The sequence below is a fragment of the Melanerpes formicivorus genome, unplaced genomic scaffold (assembly GCF_026170545.1).
Source record: "Melanerpes formicivorus ecotype bairdi unplaced genomic scaffold, bMelFor1.0.p_v2 SCAF_2, whole genome shotgun sequence".
NCBI classification, from domain to species: domain Eukaryota; kingdom Metazoa; phylum Chordata; class Aves; order Piciformes; family Picidae; genus Melanerpes; species Melanerpes formicivorus.
In genome coordinates, this window is record NW_027142354.1 from 14,255,313 (window position 1) to 14,276,063 (window position 20,751).

Sequence of the window (20,751 nt, forward strand, 5' to 3'; positions counted from 1 at the left end):
GAAGAACAGATACAGATGAGTGCTCAATATGTGTACACATGCACACACTCTCACATGGACATTGTAAGCTAAGCTTGGGGGTTTTATTGTTATTTCTGTGGCTTTGATTTCACAACAAACAGTGAGAATCAAGATAGATGTCTAACAAAAATGCAAAAATCGTTCTCCAGAAGTGCCTACCAAAAACGCTGTAAAACCTTCAAGTCCACACCTGACCTCCTTCCTTGGAGAAACTCTGTAATCATGTTCAGTGGGACACATTTGGCAAAATAAAACTTTAAAACAGAAGAGCTTCACAGTTTAAATTGGCTTTATGGAATTGGACCCAGTCAAATTCAGGAGAAAAACCTTTGTGTTTCCCATTTGTCGAGTCTCTTGTTCAGAAGTCCTTCCCAAGAGCTATGGCTATCATTAGTGCTCCTTACAGACATGCTTGCCCATGCTGTGGAGACCACAGTGGCCCACAGTCTCACCAGCACCTCAAAAGCCTGTTTTTCTTTTCTGAAGGATGCAGGTATTATCCTGCTTGTGATTCCACACAAGATGCAAAACAGCATTTCTCTTGTCTTCTGAATCTTGCAGTTTACCTGAGGTGTTTTAGAGGAAATAAGAATGTCCGCTCCCCCAGGCATTTCCATACGTTCAATATGCATTTTAAATTACTTGCCTGATGGAACACATCTCAGGCATAGAGAACCTGTTTTATTTCAGAATTGAGGACCACATTACATTATTTTTAGTAAATGGTGCTCCTCGTAACAATGAGCTCTAGGTTTAATACATTGGACACGTTGCTGGAACATGAGATTCAGTAGAGAAAGAAAAACAAATACTCTCCAACAATGCAGAAACAAAGTGATTTCACATCACTCAATACTTCAAAGACCAAGTTAACTTTCAGATCTTTAGGGGTTATTTTGATTGTCTGAAGATATTCTCTAACATTTGAAAAGAGAGCAAGCATATTACATGGCATCTGCCCATTGCCACAGTTCTCCAGCCAACATGCTTTCCTTGTCTGTGAACACATAATCCACGCTATAAGGCCTGTGCACTGGACTCCAAAAAAAAAAAAATCTCCTTTAAAATTTCTGTTCCACATATTCAATTGTACACAGATTCAGGCCAAGAGACTTGGATCACTTCCTTTTAGGTTAAAAGGTTATTCATTTCCTGGGAATTCTTATGACAGACCACATTCTCCAGTTCACTGCAGCCATCCTAATTCTTTATCTGAGCTCCATCTGCACCAGCCCTTTTGAGGGACTCAAAACCAGATTCAGTTTTCCAGCATCACTTTCTTTTACTGAGCCAAATACATTAGTGTTTTTTAAACTGTAGGACTGCACAAGGAACTTGCATTCAACTGATTATCTACCATGACCTTCAAAGTTTTCTCTGTCACTCTTTTCCAGAAGAAAGTAATTTGCTCTAAGTCAGACCTGTATTTTAGTTCCTGTATCACAGTGGTTTTATTCAAATCACACTATTGTATTTTAATCTAGTCTTATCTTCATTTAAATCACCAAGCAGGAAAATGTGGTATGAGTAATACATTTTAATCTTGTGCTGCACTAATTACTTTTTTGTTATATTTTAAAGAAGTTTAATCTCACTGATTGGTAACTACTCTCTTCTGTCTTATTACTAACTCTAGCTTTTGCACTACATTTGGCAAGTCTTCTCGCTAGCCAGAAAAAGGTATTTAAATGTCCACAGACACTTACTGAAGGCAATTATGTACTTAAACTAAATATTTATTTAGTTCTTAAATTTAACATGCTTATTAAATTCGAAAAGTGTTAAACAGAACATTTCTTTCTTCACAGATAATTTTTTAATTCACAATTAGTGCTCATTTACAGTTGAAGGAATTTGACTCCTTTTAAAATGGGTCTTCATTAAAGAAACCACTTTAAAACAAACTTGATCCACATTCAAAATATACTTGTTAAACAAAACAAGAAATAGCTTCAGAAGTGAAGCTCTTAATTCTAAAATTCTGACAGATGCTGAAGACAGAAAACAGCAGGAGAGAATTAAGTTTTTCCTCAGTTATTCATTTACTAAAAAACCTTTAAGCCATTTCCAAGCATCATCTATAGAAAAATAATTCCTCCCAACCCATTCATCCTAGGACCATTTCCATCTTTGTGTTGTTGTCCCTCTGAAAGTAGTAGACACGTTTATATGTGCACATTATATATCTACCAATCTATAGGCATCTGTGATAATTGACTTTATGCTCTTGCTTATTTCCGCTCAACTTTTTCTGCCTAAAATATAGTCAAACCAATTTATGGTCCTCACAACTGAAAACTGCACCAGTACATGTTAAGAGATGACTTGCTGCTCTGCAGAGAAGGATCTGGTGGACAAGTTAACCATGAGCCAGCAGTGTGCCAACTGTATTCTGAGGTGCATTAAGGAGTGTGGCCAGCAGGTCAAGGGAGGTTCTCCTCCCTCCATACTCAGGCCACACCTAGAGTACTGAGGCCAATTCTGGACTCCCCAGTTCAAGAAAGACAGGGAACTACTGGAGTCCAGTGGAAGACTACAAGATGATTAGGGGACTCAAGCATCTTTCAGAAGGAAAATCTGAGAGACCTGGCTGTTTAGCCTGGAGAACAGAAGACAGAGGATCTTACCAATGCTTATAAATATCTGGAGGGCTGATGTCAACAGCCTGGGGCTAATCTTTTTCAGTTGTGCCCCATGATAGGACACAGGGCCACGGGCATAAACTAGAACACAGGAAGTTCCACCTAAAAATAAGGAATTTTTTTTTTTTTACTTTGAGCATGGAAGCAGGATGCCCAGAGAAATTTCAAAACCTACCTAGATATGTTCCTGCACAACCTGATCTAGGCAAATCTGCTTTACCAGGGAGGTTGGACTAGACAATCCCCATAGGTCCCTTCCAATTCCTAGTACTCTGTGATTCTGTGAAAAAAATACTAATTTACTTCTATGACCAGTTCTTTTCCATCTGCTTTTGAATTCCTCAGTGTCAGATGAGATGTTTTTCCAGTCAAATTGTCACCTGCATTTACACACTCAGTTTTTAACACAGGTTCTTAAGGGTTTCAATGCTGGCAGCAAGGGGTGTTCAGTCTGTGCCTCCTCTGACCTCCCAGTGCAAGTAACATTCTCAAAGGACTGGTCATCTTATTTCTACTTTATTTCAGTACCTAGCAGCCACAAGTCAGCACCTTCATCTCCTACCTTCTCTGCCAGAACAGTAACTTGGAAGCACTTAAGACCATTTGCTGTTGAGTACTCGGTGATTCAGAAATACGTAACACCGCTCCTGATATAGAGTACCACTTTCCCTCCCCTTCTACCAATTCAGTTCTCTCTAAATAGGTTATAACCATTTATTCTCATATTCCAATCCTGTGAACCTTCCCACTAGATTTCAAGTAATACCAAGTACACGAAATTTATAATCACAAATGAGAAATTTCAGCTCCTCTTGTTTATTACCCTGGCTGCCAGCTTCAGAGAATAGGCAATTAAACATGGTGGCTTGGGTTTTTTTCTCCCTCCTGTAATGCGTGGATAGTTGTACTGGTAGGGTGTACGAAGGTATGACAAGTGGTCAGTCACATACACTCACCAGCTTTTTTTCAGAAGAAAGATTATCAATATTTTTTAGGATTTGTATGTGCATGCTTGTTTTCACATATTTTCACGTATTTAACTCTCCTCTCAATAGTTATTAAAATATCCAAACAGCTGCGGCATCAAGACATATTTTTTATAATAGGGATCCTACTGTCCTACTCACTATTTTTACCTCAACTGTCTCAAGCAGACAGGAGACTTTTGAGACATATTTGCTCATAACCACTGCAGTTTTCCATTAAATAACTCCATGCAGGGACAAGTTGCGACGCGAAAGGCTGGTAGCCTCTCCCACTGCCTATGAAGGCAGTGTTCCCCATGGGAAGGTTCCTATGCCTCCAACTGGAAACTGCAGCCATAATGGTAAAATTGACATGAATAGCACAACCTTAGGTAAATTTCATTAAAAATTATGCAAACCAAGGGAAGAGCTAATGGCAAGTGCTGGCCTTCCTGAATACACAGGGTTTCAAATGGGAGGCCCCTTGTAGCAATTCAGTTTCCTCACTCAGAATGGAGAGCAAACAGAAGACTGATGGAGCATCCATAACACCTCTATCCAGAACACAGTTTCAGGCTTCCACTATTCACTTATTTTCCTGTGAGCAAATACAGTGTAACTAACAATATTAGTGTAGCAATAAAGGCAAACACATACACCTCCGCCTCAGCTGACAAATATATTTGCAAGGCTCATTTCATCTGCAGCTAAACAGAGAAAGTTGCCCCAAGACAAGGAATCTTAAGGAAAAAAGACAAGAAAAATCCCTCAAGGCAACTACTCACAAATATTCTGTTGTATGTTGCTTGCTCCAATAAGCACTAACACTGGTTTTAACTGCAGCAAAAATTATGAGGCGAGAGTGAATTCACATCCTTTCAAGAGACCCTAATGCCCAATTCATTCCACCTTTTTCACCACAATTGAGATTTTCAATGTATCACATTCTGCTGTCTAAATATCTCAAAAAAAATATTGATAATCTCTTGATACCTCAGAACTTGAGGTTGCAGATGAAAGGATTGAGTGCCTGTGGGTTAAAATCAGAGGGAGGACTAACAAAACTGACATCCTGGTTGGAGTCTGTTATAGACCACCTAATCAGGATGAGGAGGCAGATGAAATATTCTACAAGCAACTGGAGGCTGCCTCAAGATTGTCAGATATTGTCCTTGTGGGTGACTTTAACCTGCCAGACATCTGCTGGGAACTTAATTCAGCAGAGAGGAGGCAGTCCAGAAGGTTCCTAGAGTATATGGAGGACAGCTTCCTGATGCAACTGTTAAGTGAGCCTACCAGGTCAGGCTCTGCTTGACCTGCTATTCTCAAATAGAGAAAGACTGGTGGGAGATGTGATGGTAGGAGGCTGTCAAGGGTGCAGTTACCATGAGATTGTGGAGTTTTCGATACACAGGGAAATAGGGAGGAGCAATAACAGAACCTTCACTTTGGACTTCCAGAGGGCAAACTTCAACTTGTTTATGCAACTTATTTGGAAAGCACCCTGGGGCAGCAGCCCTTAAGAACAAAGGGGTCCAGGACGGTTGGACCTACTTCAAACAGGAGCTCCTGAAAGCACAGGAACTGGCAGTTCCCACGTGCTGAAGGATGAGCCACCAGGGAAAGCGACCAGCCTGGATGGGCAAGCAGCTCTTGATGGAATTAAGGGGAAAAAAGAGGATGTATCGCCTTTGGACATGGGGGGAGGCAACTCATGATATATTTAAGGATGTTAGAACATGTAGGGGAAAAATTAGAGAGGCAAAAGCCCAGTGAGAACTTAAGCTGGCCACTTATGTGAAAGACAATAAAAAGCATTTTTATAAATATACTAATGCTAAAAAGAGGGGCAAGAACCTCCACTCTTTATTGGACCTGGAAGGAAACATTGTAACTAAAGATGAGGAAAAGGCTGAGGTTCTAAATACCTTCTTTGCCTCCATTTTCAACAGTAAGGTAGGAGGACATCAGAATAACTGGCCTCCTGAACTGGTTGATGGGGTCAGGGAGCAGTATAGTACCCCTGAAATCCATGAGGAATCAGTCTGGGACTTGCTGAGCCACTTGGATACTCACAAGTCTATGGGACTGGACGGGATCCATCCTAGGGTGCTGAGAGAGCTGACAGATGAGCTGGCAAAGCCTCTCTCATCATTTTCCACCAGTCCTGGCTCACCAGAGAGGTCCCAGACAGCTGGAAACTGGCCAGGAAGGGCTGGATGGAGGCACCTGGAAACTACAGACCTGTCAGCCTAACCTCAGTGCCAGCACCTGAAGGATGGCCAACAGATCAGGTCCAGCCAACATGGATTTAGGAAGGTCAGATCCTGCCTCTCCAACCTGATCTCCTTCTATGATCAGGTGACCCGTCTGGTGGATGTGGGGAAGGCTGTGGATGTAGTCCACTTGGACTTCAGCAAGGCCTTTGACACCGCCCCCCAAAGCAAACTCCAGGCCAAGCTGTCAGCTCATGGCTTGGACAGGAGCACTCTGCACTGGGTCAGGAACTGGCTTGAGGGCCAAGCCCAGAGAGTGGTGGTGAATGGTGCCACATGCAGCCGGCAGCCCGGCACTAGTGGTGTCCCCCAGGGATCAGTGCTGGGCCCCATCCTGTTTAGTATCTTCACTGATGATCTGGATGAGGGCGTTGAGTCAGTTATGAGTAACTTTGCAGATGACACCAAGTTGGGAGCAGATGTTGGTCAGTTAAAGGGTAGGAGGGCTCTGCAGAGGGACCTCGACTTGACTGGACAGATGGGCAGAGTCCAACATGATGGCAATCAACAAGTCCAAGTGCTGGGTGCTGCACTTTGGCCACAACAACCACATGCAGAGCTACAGGCTGGGGTCAGAGTGCCTGGAGAGCGGCCAGGCAAAAAGGGACCTGGGGGTGCTGATTGACACTTGGCTGAACATGAGACAGCAGTGTGCCCAGCCGGCCAAGAAGGCCAAGGGCATCCTGGCCTGCATCAAGAATAGTGTGGCCAGCAGGAGGAGGGAGGTCATTGTGCCCCTGTACTCAGCACTGGTTAGGCCACACCTTGAGTACTGTGTCCAGTTCTGGGCCCCTCAGTTTAAGAAGTACACTGAGACTCTTGAACGTGTCCAGACAAGGGCACAAGGCTGGTGAGAGGCCTCGAGCACAAGCCCTATGAGGAAAGGCTGAGGGAACTGGGATTGTTTAGCCTGGAGAAGAGGAGGCTCAGAGGAGACCTTATCAATGTCTACAACTACCTGAAGGGTGGCTGTAGCCACGAGGAGGTTGGTCTCTTCTCCCAGGCAACCAGCACCAGAACAAGAGGACACAGTCTCAAGCTGTGCCAGGGGAAGTTTAAGCTCGAGATAAGGAGAAAGTTCTTCACAGAGAGAGTTGTTTGCTGGTGGAATGGGCTGCCCAGGGAGGTGGTGGAGTCACCATCCCTCAAGGTGTTCAAGAGGGGACTGGACGTGGCACTTGGTGTCACGGTTTAGTAGTCATGAGGTCTGTGGTGACAGGTTGGACTCCATGATCTTTGAGGTCTCTTCCAACATTATTGATTCTATGAATTTCCAAAACAAGATGTTAACAGTGTAGACAAAGAACTCCAGCAAGTGTGTGAAAACAAAACTATGTCTTTCTCAATCACTGTTTAAATATCAGCTACGATCTCTTTCCAAGAGTCTGAAAATAATAAAGGCATCTCTTTAAGAAAAATATTGTCCTAGCATTTTTATTGCATTCTTTAAATGAGTCATTCACACTATTTGTTTTCAATTGTAATTAGATATACACCACACCACTATATGAGCAGTGCTACTCAAAGCAACACAAAGAGAGCAAATATTTAATCCCAGAAAAACAAAGACAGTGTAGCAATAAAAATGTGCAGATTTATGTTAAGATTCTCTGTAAAAATATCTCCAGGCTAATCACAAACTATTATAGAATCCTAAATACTTCCCTCTGCTATTGTCTTCCTTAAATAGGGGGAAGAAAAAAAAAGAAAAAGAAAAGAGCCATGATTCAAAATGGAAGTTGAGTAATTATTTACAGCCCAGTATGTAATCAGCAAAATAACTGGCAAAGTTCTTAGCACATCAGTTCAGGCGTATGCAAGCAAGGCATTCCTTCCTTGCAGGAGGCACTCCATGTCAAGCAGCTATGTGCTAGAACTTGTCCTGTGCTACCTGTCCAAAGAGAACTGTGCAAGAATATTTCAAGCTCTGACAGATACCACTTTGTGCAGAAGCATCCACAAGAGCATTAAAAAAGGAAGACATCATTGATGTTCAGCAACCCCTGTGTCAAGAAAGGTCCTCTCCCGCATTTTGTTGATGTGCACGAAGTGAATGATGATCCTTGTGCAATCAGTGCCAGTACTGCCAACACGGCTCCTTTACTGGGGCCAAGATCCTTTCCGTACTTTTAGCAAACCCGATATTTAAGACATAGTGCACTTCTTTTTTCGGAGATGGTACTGAAACTGCCAAAACAATCTCAAAAATTTTTGCATCTCTGAAATAAAAAGTGCCCAACAAAACCACAAGGCAATAAAACCTATTGCTGGCAGCATTTCATTACTAGAGGATTAACACGTGCTAAGGTGTGCAGTCCTTTATTTCAGCAAATAACTACAAAGATTTTCGAGGACACTAATATTTATTACTTGAAAGGATTTAGGATTCAGTCTTTCCTACCTACACCTGGAAGTGGAATACATGAGATCAGGCCCACATATAAAAAGTACTTTTCAACTTAAACCATGTTTTTCTCCACTGAGCAAAACACTACAGGCAGCTTGCATCTTCCCACATTCTTAAAAACAACAGTCTTACAACCAGGTTTCATAGTGTTAACGCATTTTATCCTCCAGGCTATAAACTTCTTTTTGTTTGCATTTTAAAACTCAGCTTTTTAGAAAGCAAAAGTCTCACAAGTTCCTGCAAGAGAATCTAAAGGAACTTCAGTAAAAAAACAGCAACTTACACAGACATGCAGAGGATTCTGATGTTTAGTCATGTTTTCGTTCTGCTATGCAGGATCTTAATGCACAGCAAGAACAGCAACATACTTTAAGTCAGTTCTACGTGTAAAACACAAAATTGAGATGGCAGAACACATGAAAGAAGAAAGAAAAGCATACACCAAACACACTCGAAGTGCATCTGATCTTTTCCTGGATATTCCTCAATTACATTTCTTGGTTATGCTCCTCTTATAACCCCTGTGTTATAGCCCTGAAGCAATATTAGAAAACATTATTTTTCTTGTAATGTATAAAATCAAAAAAGAAAAGCCAAGTACCCACACAGTCTTGGCATTTATTGAATCTACCCTTCACCACTTGCCGCAAGACTGCAAATTTACTCAGGTCATAAAACAATCTTCAGCGAGAGACAGATACATAGAATTTCTTACGGCATCGCCTCAGAGGACTAAAATCCCTCCAACATCAGGTATGATTTTTTCCTTGGTGAATGCAAGGTCTAAAGTATCATTTTCCACAGAACTTAAAGTTCATTTTAGAAACAGTAGTTTCCTCCCTAGAACAACTTTCCAAACGTAAAAGGACCATAAATCTATTAAGTACACACTTCCCAAATCTGCAGGGGGATATCTTGGCCTCTGGTTTTCTTCAGTTTTGCCAACTAGCAATAAAACGAAAAACAAAAACCAGTTAATCTGCATCTGTCCTTTTAAATACTCTTCAGTACAGTGGAAGAGTCCAAACACGTGCCAATTTGCAATGCTGCCAGCTGGGAAAGTTAGGAGGGACAGCAGAGGCGAGCAGTGGAGCTGCTGAAGAGGGACAGGAGGAGCTCAAAGCAGAAGTCCCTGCCCTGCCTGCTTCCTCCATGCACACGCTCAACCTGTTCCTGCCACAGACTCATCTGTGCACCATTTGCACAGCACAGAACAGCTCAGAGGGGCAATCCTGTGAAAAGAACAAGGCAGTTTTGCTAACCTGTAAAACACGTATTTGCCAACATGGCCTGTAAAACACACATATGTACACAGACCCAAGGTAAGCAACACGAGCCTTGGTTTTGATTGGACTCTTGTCTGAAAGACAAGTTATATTAAAGTTCTTCAAGAAATACATAGAAATTGCTTCATCACTGTTATGTGAAATAAACTAATAGCAAGTATAATTTGTCCCTTTGACATATATACCACAGCCAGATTCACTCATTCTCCAAAAGGTGTATTTAAGATTCAAATATGCTTTCTACTGTTGTACAGTCAGTGAACTGCTTATTTTCTGTTATGTGTCTTGTCCTTAACACACAAATGCAAAGAATATTACTGAGAAACAATGTTCAGAAAAAAAAGAGAAAAAGGATGGAGGTTACAAGGAAAAAAAAAGTCACTGATTTTCCCCTCATACCTTTTTCCCACACCCCAAAAAAGCTTTAAGATTCAGGGATCAAATACTTATCAGCAGGGATGCAGTGCATTTAGCACATTTGTTCTATCTCAGGCAAAGCAACGAATAAGAGTAAGTACCAGACAAGCATTCAAAAATTGGGTCACATCAGGTAGTAGAAGAATAAAAGCCTACAAAAATTAAATGAGATGAAGCTTTAAGTTACTCCCTAAGTTCTTAAGTCTTTATTAAATCAGTCTTGAAAAACAACAAAACACAAAAAGGTTAAAGTATTTACATTAGGATCTTTACATGCACCTAGTCAGTGTAAGGAACACTATGATATATTTCTTCACTATGAGGGTGATGAGACACTGGAACAAGGTTGCCCAGAAAGATTGTGGACACCACGTTCCTGAATGTGTTCAGGACCAGGCTGAATGGGGCTTTGAGCAACCTGACCTAGTAGAAGGCATTGCTGCCCATGGCAGGGAAATTTGAACTAGATGACCTGTAAGTTTTAGAAAATATTAAATGGAGTGTTAAGGGCCTTAAACATATTTAAGATTTAATAACTCATCTAACACCACAAAAACCTCAATGTTTTATGTGATAAAACACACAAAACTGAAGCAGGTTGCTGCACAAGCTTTGATTATACTATAGTCCAGTTCTGGAGCCCTTATTACAAGAGGGATGTGGAGGTGCTGGAGCGTGTCCAGAGAAGGGTCACAAGGATGATCAGAGGGCTGGAACACCTCTCCTATGAGGACAGACTGAGGGAGTTGGGGCTGTTCAGTCTGCAGAAGAGAAGGCTCCGAGGTGACCTAATTGTGGCCTTCCAGTATCTGAAGGGGGCCTACAGGAAGGCTGGGGAGGGACTTCTCAGGATCTCAGGTAGTGATAGGACTAGGGGGAATGGAATGAAGCTGGAGGTGGGGAGATTCAGGCTGAATGTGAGGAGGAGGTTCTTCACCATGAGAGTGGTGAAACCCTGGAATGGGTTGTCCAGGGAGGTGGTCGAGGCCCCGTCCCTGGAGGTGTTTAAGACCAGGCTGGATGAGGCTCTGGCCAGGCTGATCTAGTGTGGGGTGTCCCTGCCCATGGCAGGGGGGTTGGAACTAGATGATCTTTATGGTCCCTTCCAACCCTGAATGATACTATGATATAAGACCCATGTAATTTAAGACTGACTACATAAAAAAAGTGTGTAAAATGCTTTTGAGTTTTTGCAGTACTTACTAACCTATTATAAGAGTAATTTTTACTCCAGTTTTGCTGAATCTAAGTGTAACACAAGTCTCAGTTAAAACAAACAACTGCTGGTAGCAATATGAGTCTAATACTGAGCTACTGAAACATCAGATATTTCCTTAAAGTCTGTTGTTCCAAGAAGAATGCTACCTAACTCTGTCCCAGGTTCACCAAAGTTAAGGGTACTGACTTGTCTCATTCTGAAATTCTAATTATTTTAATTAGAATTTTAATTAACTCAGAGAGCTGATTCTGCTTATGCTGCTGTCAAATAGAGACAAGTCACCCAACCCCAACAATATGGTCCCCAAGTCTTAGCTCCACTGAAGTCACAAGCACATTTATCACTGTTTTCAGGCAGGTTTCACCTTATCTCCAGCTCTGTTTTGAGTTGTGGGAAATGCACTCCCTATTTCTAAAAAAGCAAACTCTATTGCCTCTCTTGCTTCCTCTGAGAAATTTCAAATTTACAGACAATTGATAGTATCTTTTGAGAGCCTTATACCACGACTTAAAACATAAAAGAAAAAAGAGGAGTTGCCCCCTGGGGACATTATAGAAAGCATGGTTTAAAAAAAAATAAAATCTTAACGTGTGTGTGTTCATGATGAGCCTGGATGTCATTCCAGTAGTTTGGAGTGTCAATTATTCTTTGCTGAATATTATCAACAGAAAACCTCTATGACTATAGTATTAGGAATAACAGTTAATTATTCTTTACCTACACATTAAAACCCTCCTGACACAGTCATTATATAGCAGCTGTTGCAGAGTAATGCAGCAGCCTTTTCTTAAAGCAAGATGCTTATTTTACTTCAAATGTAAATAAACTCATGTCTCCTGCTGCCATGTAAAATGAGCTGTTCATAAGTAAATGATTTTGTATCTTCCTAGTGATGCAGCAAATGGCCCTCTGTTCTCCGCTTCCCCGTCACCGATATATATTTCCTGCCTAACTCCACTGTAGACTGACAGCTAATACTGCTAGCAAACCAAATTCTTAACAACAAAATAACTGCTGCTCCTTAACAGAAACCTTTTACAGAGCACCAGTGCCTAGGGTTGTGCGCTTTCCTCTCTCACATCCCCACCTCCAAGCAGAATAACACATGTGATTACAGCTATTAACTATTCCAACTGAAGTACAATCATTTAGCAGTAACAAAAACACATTTTATTTGGCATAGTATGTTGATGATTCTTAGACACTTTCTGTACAAATACAGACTGCCATTTACTCCAAGATGGATATAAAAATTTGCATTTACTGAACATCAGTACATAGTAACTGAACAGATAAAAATGTTGACTCCATCTCATTCCGAAGCTCTCACTCACTAGCGGAAGGATCAGTTCTTTTTGCTTTTTAACCTACATTTTTCTACATGCAGTTTCAGAGAACATACTGAAATGTTTCTATTTACCATAATAAAGCAATTCCACCAGAGATTTTTCTTCAGTAAACAATTTCAGATGACCAGCATTGAGATGAAGAGCTATGCTACCATAAAGACCCCAAACTTATGTCAAATCTGATCCCATGATTATCTGTAATCTTGCTCACCTCCCTCTATAGAATGAATTACACTCAATAGAAGGGATAATTGTAAAGGAGACAATGCAATATAAAGCCTTATTCTGCCATGAACTAAAGTAGCAGCTTTTTTTTCAATTTAGTCAATAAGACTTATTATACCCAAAATAACCATGGTAAACATTTCCCTACAGTTTGCACAAGTGTAGTATTTAGCATTTTCCTCAAACTGGAATTTAAAAATCCTGTTTCTTTACATGACAAAGGGAAGAAATTTTCTTTGCAATTATCAGCACTTGATCACCAAATAATCCATGCTAAAGATCACCTTACAAGAAGACAAATTGCTGTGACACCTCATGCCTTTTCTGATTCATGAAAGGAAGGATTCAAGCCTTACTCTGCATTAAATACTCCTTCCACTTATTTTATTGATTTATTTTTAAATATATCTGGAAGTTTGTAGCAGTTCCACAGAATGACAGACATGTAATTCAAATAAGTTTTACTGCGGAAATTTTTAATTCAGAAAAAGATGGGAAAAGTTTAATATCTAAGAGCTTCAACCTTTCTTCTTTCCAGGAATTACTTAGAAAGTCCATAATCTACTAGCGAGAGCTCTAAATAAATGCCTGGAGGTGTGGGGGGGGGGTGGGGGGAAGCAAACAAAATAAGCAAACAAAATAATACAGACATACACACACAAAGGAAAACAAATCTCCTACAAAAAAACCAAGGCAAATCAAACAAAAATGCAGAGCACAGGCTGATCAAAGCATCACACTCCCTTTTTATGTGTGTGGATGAAATGCGTCTATCAATCTTTAAGAAAAAGCAATACGTCTCAAATGTTTTGTCCTCTGATGGCTGTTTTTGTGATTCAATCATATTGATTTGTTCTCTGTTCTTGAAAAATAAATAGGCTAAGAAATTAAAATGCTGCTTATTTGCTGTGTCTACTCCCTTAACCAATACTAACATTAGCTGTGCTAAAAAGCTGCTTAGAGGCACAAAAAATTGCAATCTATTCAGTGTTCTCTAGCTAGTAAGGGCAATTATACACACAGAAGATGACAAACTTTTCTCTTGACTAGTATTCATTGTATGCATGCACCACATTGAAGTTAATGGTTAAGAGCAAAACATGACAGCAACTCTCACATTCTTGATACACATCTTCTGGAATTAAAATTATTTCAGTAAGTAACACACAACCAGCCACTCAGTAGTAAACACATTCATGTTTGCTAGCTTTAAAACTCCACCTGCCAAGCTGAGAGCCAATTGGTTTCCTTGATGTAAATTCAACATTTTCAATCTGGGACATAACCCAACAAGAGCACCGTAAACCCTCTCCTAAATGAGGTAATCGCATTGGTGCTGCTATAGTTCTGGTTGACTTGCAGTTTCCATTACAATAAATCCTTGCTGCACATTCTCAGAGGTTTTACAACTTCTATACCCCTTTAAAAAAAATCCAAACAAAAAAAAAACCCCAACCCAAACCACCACATGCTGAAATCTGCCACATAAGACTTAAAAAAAAAACCCAACAACCACAAAACCCAACCACATGCCCACAACAGCAAAAACCCCAACAATCCCAAAACAAACAAAACCACCAAACAAAACCAAAACAATACCCCCACAAACCATAAAACAACCTAACATTATCTTCCTTAATGTTCAAAATAATCTACACATTAAAAAAAGAGGGGGGGGGGGGGGGAAGAAAAAAAATGTCTCCCTGAATATTTACAGTTCCACTTTTAAAACTCTAAGGACACTGACAATGTTTATTTTTTATTTCTCCAAATCAAGAATAGTTTTTAAATGTTAAAAGGAAAAGTAATTAGTACCCTTTCATCTTATATTTGTACAGACTGAGGCTCAAGCCTCATAACTGCCATACTGCCAACAGGCTCGAGACACCTGCACAATCAGCGCTGCAACAAAAACACATAATGAAATATAGCGTTTTGAACAGCTTTCAGGAATGGCCATTGCACGTATCCACAAAACATCTTCCATAAAGAATTTACTGTGCATAATAGCTACATGACCCTATTTACACAATAAATTGTTGCTGCACTCCGTCAAGTACACAAGGAATTTTAATGCATCGTAAAAAAAAAGCAAATCAATTAGGCACTGATCATCTGATTAAACGGGCACATCACACCATTCAGTTCTTTTAATGTATGCATAAATCCAAGCCTTTGCTGAAAACTTCCAACACCTACACGTGGATATTTCAAGATGATTTTTAAGCTCAGTGAAATTCAGCAAAAGATGAAGCATAGCAAGCAACTAACATGGAAAGGCAATTTCAGGCAATAGCAGAAAAAAATTAATAGATACTCAGAGGTATGTCTAGTTCTAACAAGACCGTTTTTACAAAGTAGCATAAAGCTTTGCCACAGCACATGGGGCTAAAGCACAGAAACACTTTGACAGGGCTATCAAACCAGCCAGAAACTGATTAGGGCATTATCACTTGCTGGACTGTGGTCCAAAAGCAGCAGGGGGGAAGAAAAAATAATTTAAATGAAAATACAGTTATTGTCTTTATAATCAGATCTTGTTACTCACACTGCAGTGAAATGTACGGCAAATGAAGCCTGAAGTTTGCAGGTGCTAAGTAACCCTGCATATTTGGACTTTCCATTTTGACATCACTTCTTTGTAATTCCAAGAAACATTTATTAGGAAATAAGAAAGATGAAAGCTGGTTTAATACAGATACTGCATTCCTGGGTAAGGAGTGATAATAATCCTAAAATTACATTCAGCTCATGCAAACCAGGAGAAAGAGTACAAGAGATTATGAGATGGCAGTATTAAGATTTACACGCAAGCTCAGCATTTTAAAACCTTGGGATGCAAACATAGCCCTTGCTGAAAGTTACATTTCAATTGTGTTGACAACTGACAACATAGGCACAGGTCATCTTGCTCCCAGCTTTCCCTTGCCTCCTTTCTCTCCCACCAAAGGACAGTAAAACAGACAAAACCCTTAAAGTTTCCTTGGTTTCTCTTTGTAAGAAATTCATTCACCATGCATATTTATGCCTACCCACAAAACAAACCGAAATTCTGTAAATTAAGTACATGATCATTAGTAATGCCTTCCTTTCTTTTACTTCCCCTCCTTATATAGGTGCAGAATAATTTGATTTTTAATCTCCTAACCCATTAAGACAATTTTGCCCAAATCAGTTTAAACACACAAATGCATATATATATATAGGGCTCACGCTGGAGATGCCCTTAGCATTTGACAAAATGCGGCATTCTTCCAATTGCTTAGCGTTTTGTCACAACAAGTTATCACCTATCTTCGCTTGATAAATCTGGATCTCTGTTGTCAAGTGCTGGAGAAGAAAGAGAAAACCTTGGGCTTCATCATGGATTTAGGTCTCTTTCCTACAAGGTCACATATATATCTCAACTCCTTTTTACTTGGTTATTGTAGTGAATAATGCAAAAAGACTGAATTTCTAATTCTGCCCCTTATATAAGGCTTAGTGTTTTGTTTTGGGGCTCATCCTTTGTAACTCATGAGATAGGAGATTCAAGCTCAGATGCTTAGGAGATCTGATACCTCTCTTCACAGCATCCTTTGCAGCCATGTCTCAAATCATATTCCATAGTTTCCATACTCTTCAACATCCTGCAATTTCCACACAGAATCTGGGGGGTTATTTGCACCTTCCTGTTTGGTATCAAGCATGCCTAGATCAAACAGCAGTTGTAGGAGAATGCAGCATTACCTAGGTTAGCAGGTTATACTTGACACCCATGCTGCAGATATGCAAAATGACTGCACTTGATAACATTTTATCTTTTTCATCCTCTTTGATCTTTCACTGCTTATGCCACAGGCTTCCTTTCCTGCAAGTGAGCTCTTCTACCTCTCTGCTGCAGTATGACATAGACCAGCCTACCCGCATCTAGGCAATTACCTTCATTTCTATTAATTTTAGCTGGATCTTTAGGGTGTTATTTTTCATCTTTATTTCTTCATCCTAAAGCAGAGCCTGCAAGTTGAAATCTGTCAAGTCCCATAGTTCTAACCTCAAGCCACAGCACTCACTGACAAAGAGCCAGATTTAACATCTCAGGGTCTTCAAAATTCAAAAATCTTCATACTATAACAAAAAGCCTGCTTGTTTCATCCAAGGAAACAGAACTGACACCCTTGGCTATCTTTGGGGAACAGCAGGCTATAACTTAAAATAAGAACAACCTCTCCCATTGATGTTTCCACCCTTCCTACAGGCACTTCCACTCTCATAATCCACAAACCCAATACTCCGAACGATACTTTAAGCACTCCATGCATTTAAGGGACAGTATCTCTTAACCCATCAAGTCCCTTGCAGCACTTTTGCCAAAATCAATGTGACACTGTGAAGGACTCCTATTGCCAGAAAGTGCTGAGATTCATCTTCTGAAACTTCTGGAAATATTATTTATTTTATATTTAACTAGAAGTAGGTACATGCTATGCAGCCATTTTTAACAGGCATAGCTAGGCTCTCCTTATTTAATATTCATGTCACAGGAGTAAAAATCCAGCCAGGAATCAAACTGTGGCATCCTGTGCCAAAGACAACTTACCACTCAGCTGGTAAGTTGGCAATTCAATTTACAAACCTGCATTCGTGCATTTTAATCCTTTGTAGAAAGGTGGTAATATATGAGCAATATGAAAAGAACTGGATTCAGATCATTAGAGGTTCACAAACCAAACACATGAAGCTTTGGAGGCTGTCCAAAACAAAATCATGCCTAGGTGGTGATGTCCGTTCAATAAAAATTCAATGTCATAATTATCCTCTCACTTTTTCCCCAAAGAGCATTAGAGCTTAGAACTGTGCTGCTGCTCAGCCAATTACATTAATGCTGTGAGAAGATGGATAGGGCCAGCAGCCAATCGCTGTGCCAGGTCACTGCCTGCTGATGGGTAATTTACAATTATCAAACAATTAGCAAATGAAGTAAAAATTCAACACTCATCTCCACATAACGTAGAACAACTCATTTTAAAATTCAAAATATGTTTTACCAACATCATTTTGGCTACAGACACACAGAGAAAACTAAAGCCTCTTTTTTTTTTCCCCCCAATTTCTCTTCCTTTTACAGCTGACAAAATGCTTTGCAGTCTGAACCTAGCAACCAAATAGTTTGACATCTCTAAACTAAACAATTTCATCTTAACAAGCAAGTATCTATTTAACAGAAGAGAATAAAAATGAAGGCTTATTAATAATGGTACTATTCATCCAACTACTCTGTTTGAAGCTGTATTTGTTTAATTAACTGCCTGATTAACATCCTGTCCAGGTGGATGGGTGATAACAAGAATTAGCCAGGCACCTATCTGCCAGGGAAAATAAAATTTTCTTTTCTTCTCTATACTTAACAATAAATTGCCTTTATTTAAAAAAACAAAAAAAAAAAGCTAAAAAGCTGATCTGCAACTAGACAGTTGCACAAAACAAATACACTTTCACGCTAACGAGCAAGTTACTACTCTGTTGTGCCCACAACAAAGTATAGAGCTCCTGTTGCCTACACTCACATTCCTAATTTTAAAAGAAATTAGTAAAACGCAACTTCTTGACAATCTTGGTGTATTCTTCCCTCTGAGTATGTGGTATGAGCATTGTAATTGACCTTTAAAAGGATAAAAGGTTTAAAAAGGCTGAAGATGTTTACTATTAACAGCGAAGTCCAAGTAGATAAAGAGATTTCTATGTCCTCTGATACAAAAAATAAAATATCCTGACTTCATGAAGTTGGTACTAGGGAAAAAAGCCACAGACTCCTACCACAAGGAAGACAGAGAAACAAACAAAACAAAACAAAAGCAAACAAAACCACCCAACAATAAACATTATGTATATAAACAACAACATTATGGACAACATTTATTCGCACTGCACTTATGTCAGCTCTAGGTTTTCATCTTGCATTTAAACATATATCTCAGCCAGAGAGAGGGAGTATTTGGAAACAAACAAAAACCCCACAAAAAAAAAAAAAGACTGATGGCATTTGACATGCCTTTCTTTTCCACTAAGTTACTAACAACAAGCTAAACTCTTTTCTGTCTGTATGGGCTTTCAGAAAACATTCACAATGTCAACATATTTACTTTTAAAACCTTTACCTTCCTTCTGCACAAGAAATACTCATTTCTGAACTATTTTTTTCTTGCCACATTACCAGTGTCAGAAGGGGAGAGAAGAGGAGGGAAACCAAAGCAACACAAAAAAATCCTCCACCAACCTGTTGCTGTGGATACTGCATTCCTCCCATGGCTGTTGGGGCTCGGCCCTGCATTCCCACGGGATAGCGCTGGGGGCCGGGAGGGCCATAGGACTGCCCAGGGTAGGGGCTGCTCTGCTGCGTCTGAGAATGAGGGTTACTGCCCATGCCGTACAGCTGAGGTCTCTTCATGACCATGGGATCCATTGGACTGCCCTATTGTTAAAACACAAGCAAAGAAATACTTCAAGATGTGGAAAGAAAAAGCTGAGAAAAGTTATGCTTACCGTGGGCAATCTACACCACTGACTTTATCATAAAGCATTTTCTCAGTGCTTTATACATCACATATTGACTTGATATACAAACAGGCAAAGTACCATACTGATTCTCATATTAATCAGCTGAGGTTTTAATTTGTAAGTTTGGAATTTCCATTGCATTAAAAAAAAAAAAAAGAAAAGAAAAGAAAAAAAAAAGGGTTATTTTGCACTCACACTTAAGGTTGTCTCTTATCTACAGAAAAAGCAGAAAAACCGCCCATCATTTTCAGCTTAAGAAAAAGTATACTGCTGTAAACTAACTAGCATCACTGAGTTCATTTATGTTTACAACTTCTTCTATCCAGAGAGACAGAATTAACAGACAAGCCTTCTAACCTTGAGAAAATGTCTGTTTTCTTACCTTGAAAAACAAGATAAATTTGAAAGAAATTTTCCAAAATATGCAATGCATACAGAACTTTCAGTGCTTTCATACTGCTAGCACGTGTATTGGTAAGTTTCCAGATTAAACAGCATGTCATAACCCACATTTTACATAAAAGTTTATTTGCCTCCTTAACAGACCTCAGAAAATCCAAACTGCAATCACTGATGGAGGGGGAGGGTAGGCGAGAGAGGGAAGTTTTATTTTTAGACTTTTTGGCAGCACTTACCAGGCACTGTAACAGTTTCAGGACAGGTGTCAACCATTGTGTGGTATTACTCTCATGTTTTATTACTGAGGACTAACTGAACCAGAAAAGATATCATACTTTGTCAAGCGCAGCACTGTATTGTTAAGATGACATCCATTTTTTTAATTCCCGAGTGCCAGCTATATTCATGGAAGAAAGGGAGGGGATGAGAGGGGGAAGCTTTCAAAAAGCCTATGACAATCCCATCTTCATCAAAAAGACATATATCCCCCACCCCTTCTCCCAAGGAAAAAGACCTACTAACTCAACCAGCCAGCCCACCTCTGGGCAGGAGCCAGATTCCTTCCCATAGCACATTTTGTATGTGTTTTCCTACAGTGTACAGTTGATCAGTCTCATTTTGCAGCCTCATGTGTAAAACTGCTTCTGCAAGTCCCTTTTGGCTATGTACCTTCCAACCCAAAACATTCTGTGATTCTATTCTGATTTAATAGCTATTATGACAATAAATTACATTTTTCCTTTCCCATGCCCTTTGCTTCTCATTACTATCGTTTGTTTTACACTACAGCTGTCTTTTCTTCCCCCTATACACACAAAGCATGTGTTCTACAAAGTAGCCACTGCTTAACAAACTATTATACATATAGATAGATATTTATACAGTATTCCAGATGTCGACACACTACACTGGAGGAGGTAGAAATGGTAACCTCCTCCAAGGACAGCCCCATTCACTTCAGAAGAGGATTGCCCTTTTTTGCCACCACAGAGACTTGCACATTCACTT

At 39.9% G+C, this 20,751-nt stretch overlaps 1 protein-coding gene across 6 annotated transcripts in view; it reads right to left on the reverse strand.

Annotated features, from left to right (window-relative positions):
* Window positions 1–20,751, reverse strand: part of ARID1B (AT-rich interaction domain 1B) — a 336,705-nt gene that overhangs the window by 283,968 nt on the left and 31,986 nt on the right. For all 6 annotated transcript variants that reach the window (XM_068151411.1, XM_068151394.1, XM_068151385.1 and 3 more), the window contains one exon: window positions 19,064–19,258. In XM_068151411.1, the coding sequence (XP_068007512.1) occupies window positions 19,064–19,258 (195 nt within the window). The remainder of the gene's footprint in view (window positions 1–19,063; window positions 19,259–20,751) is intronic.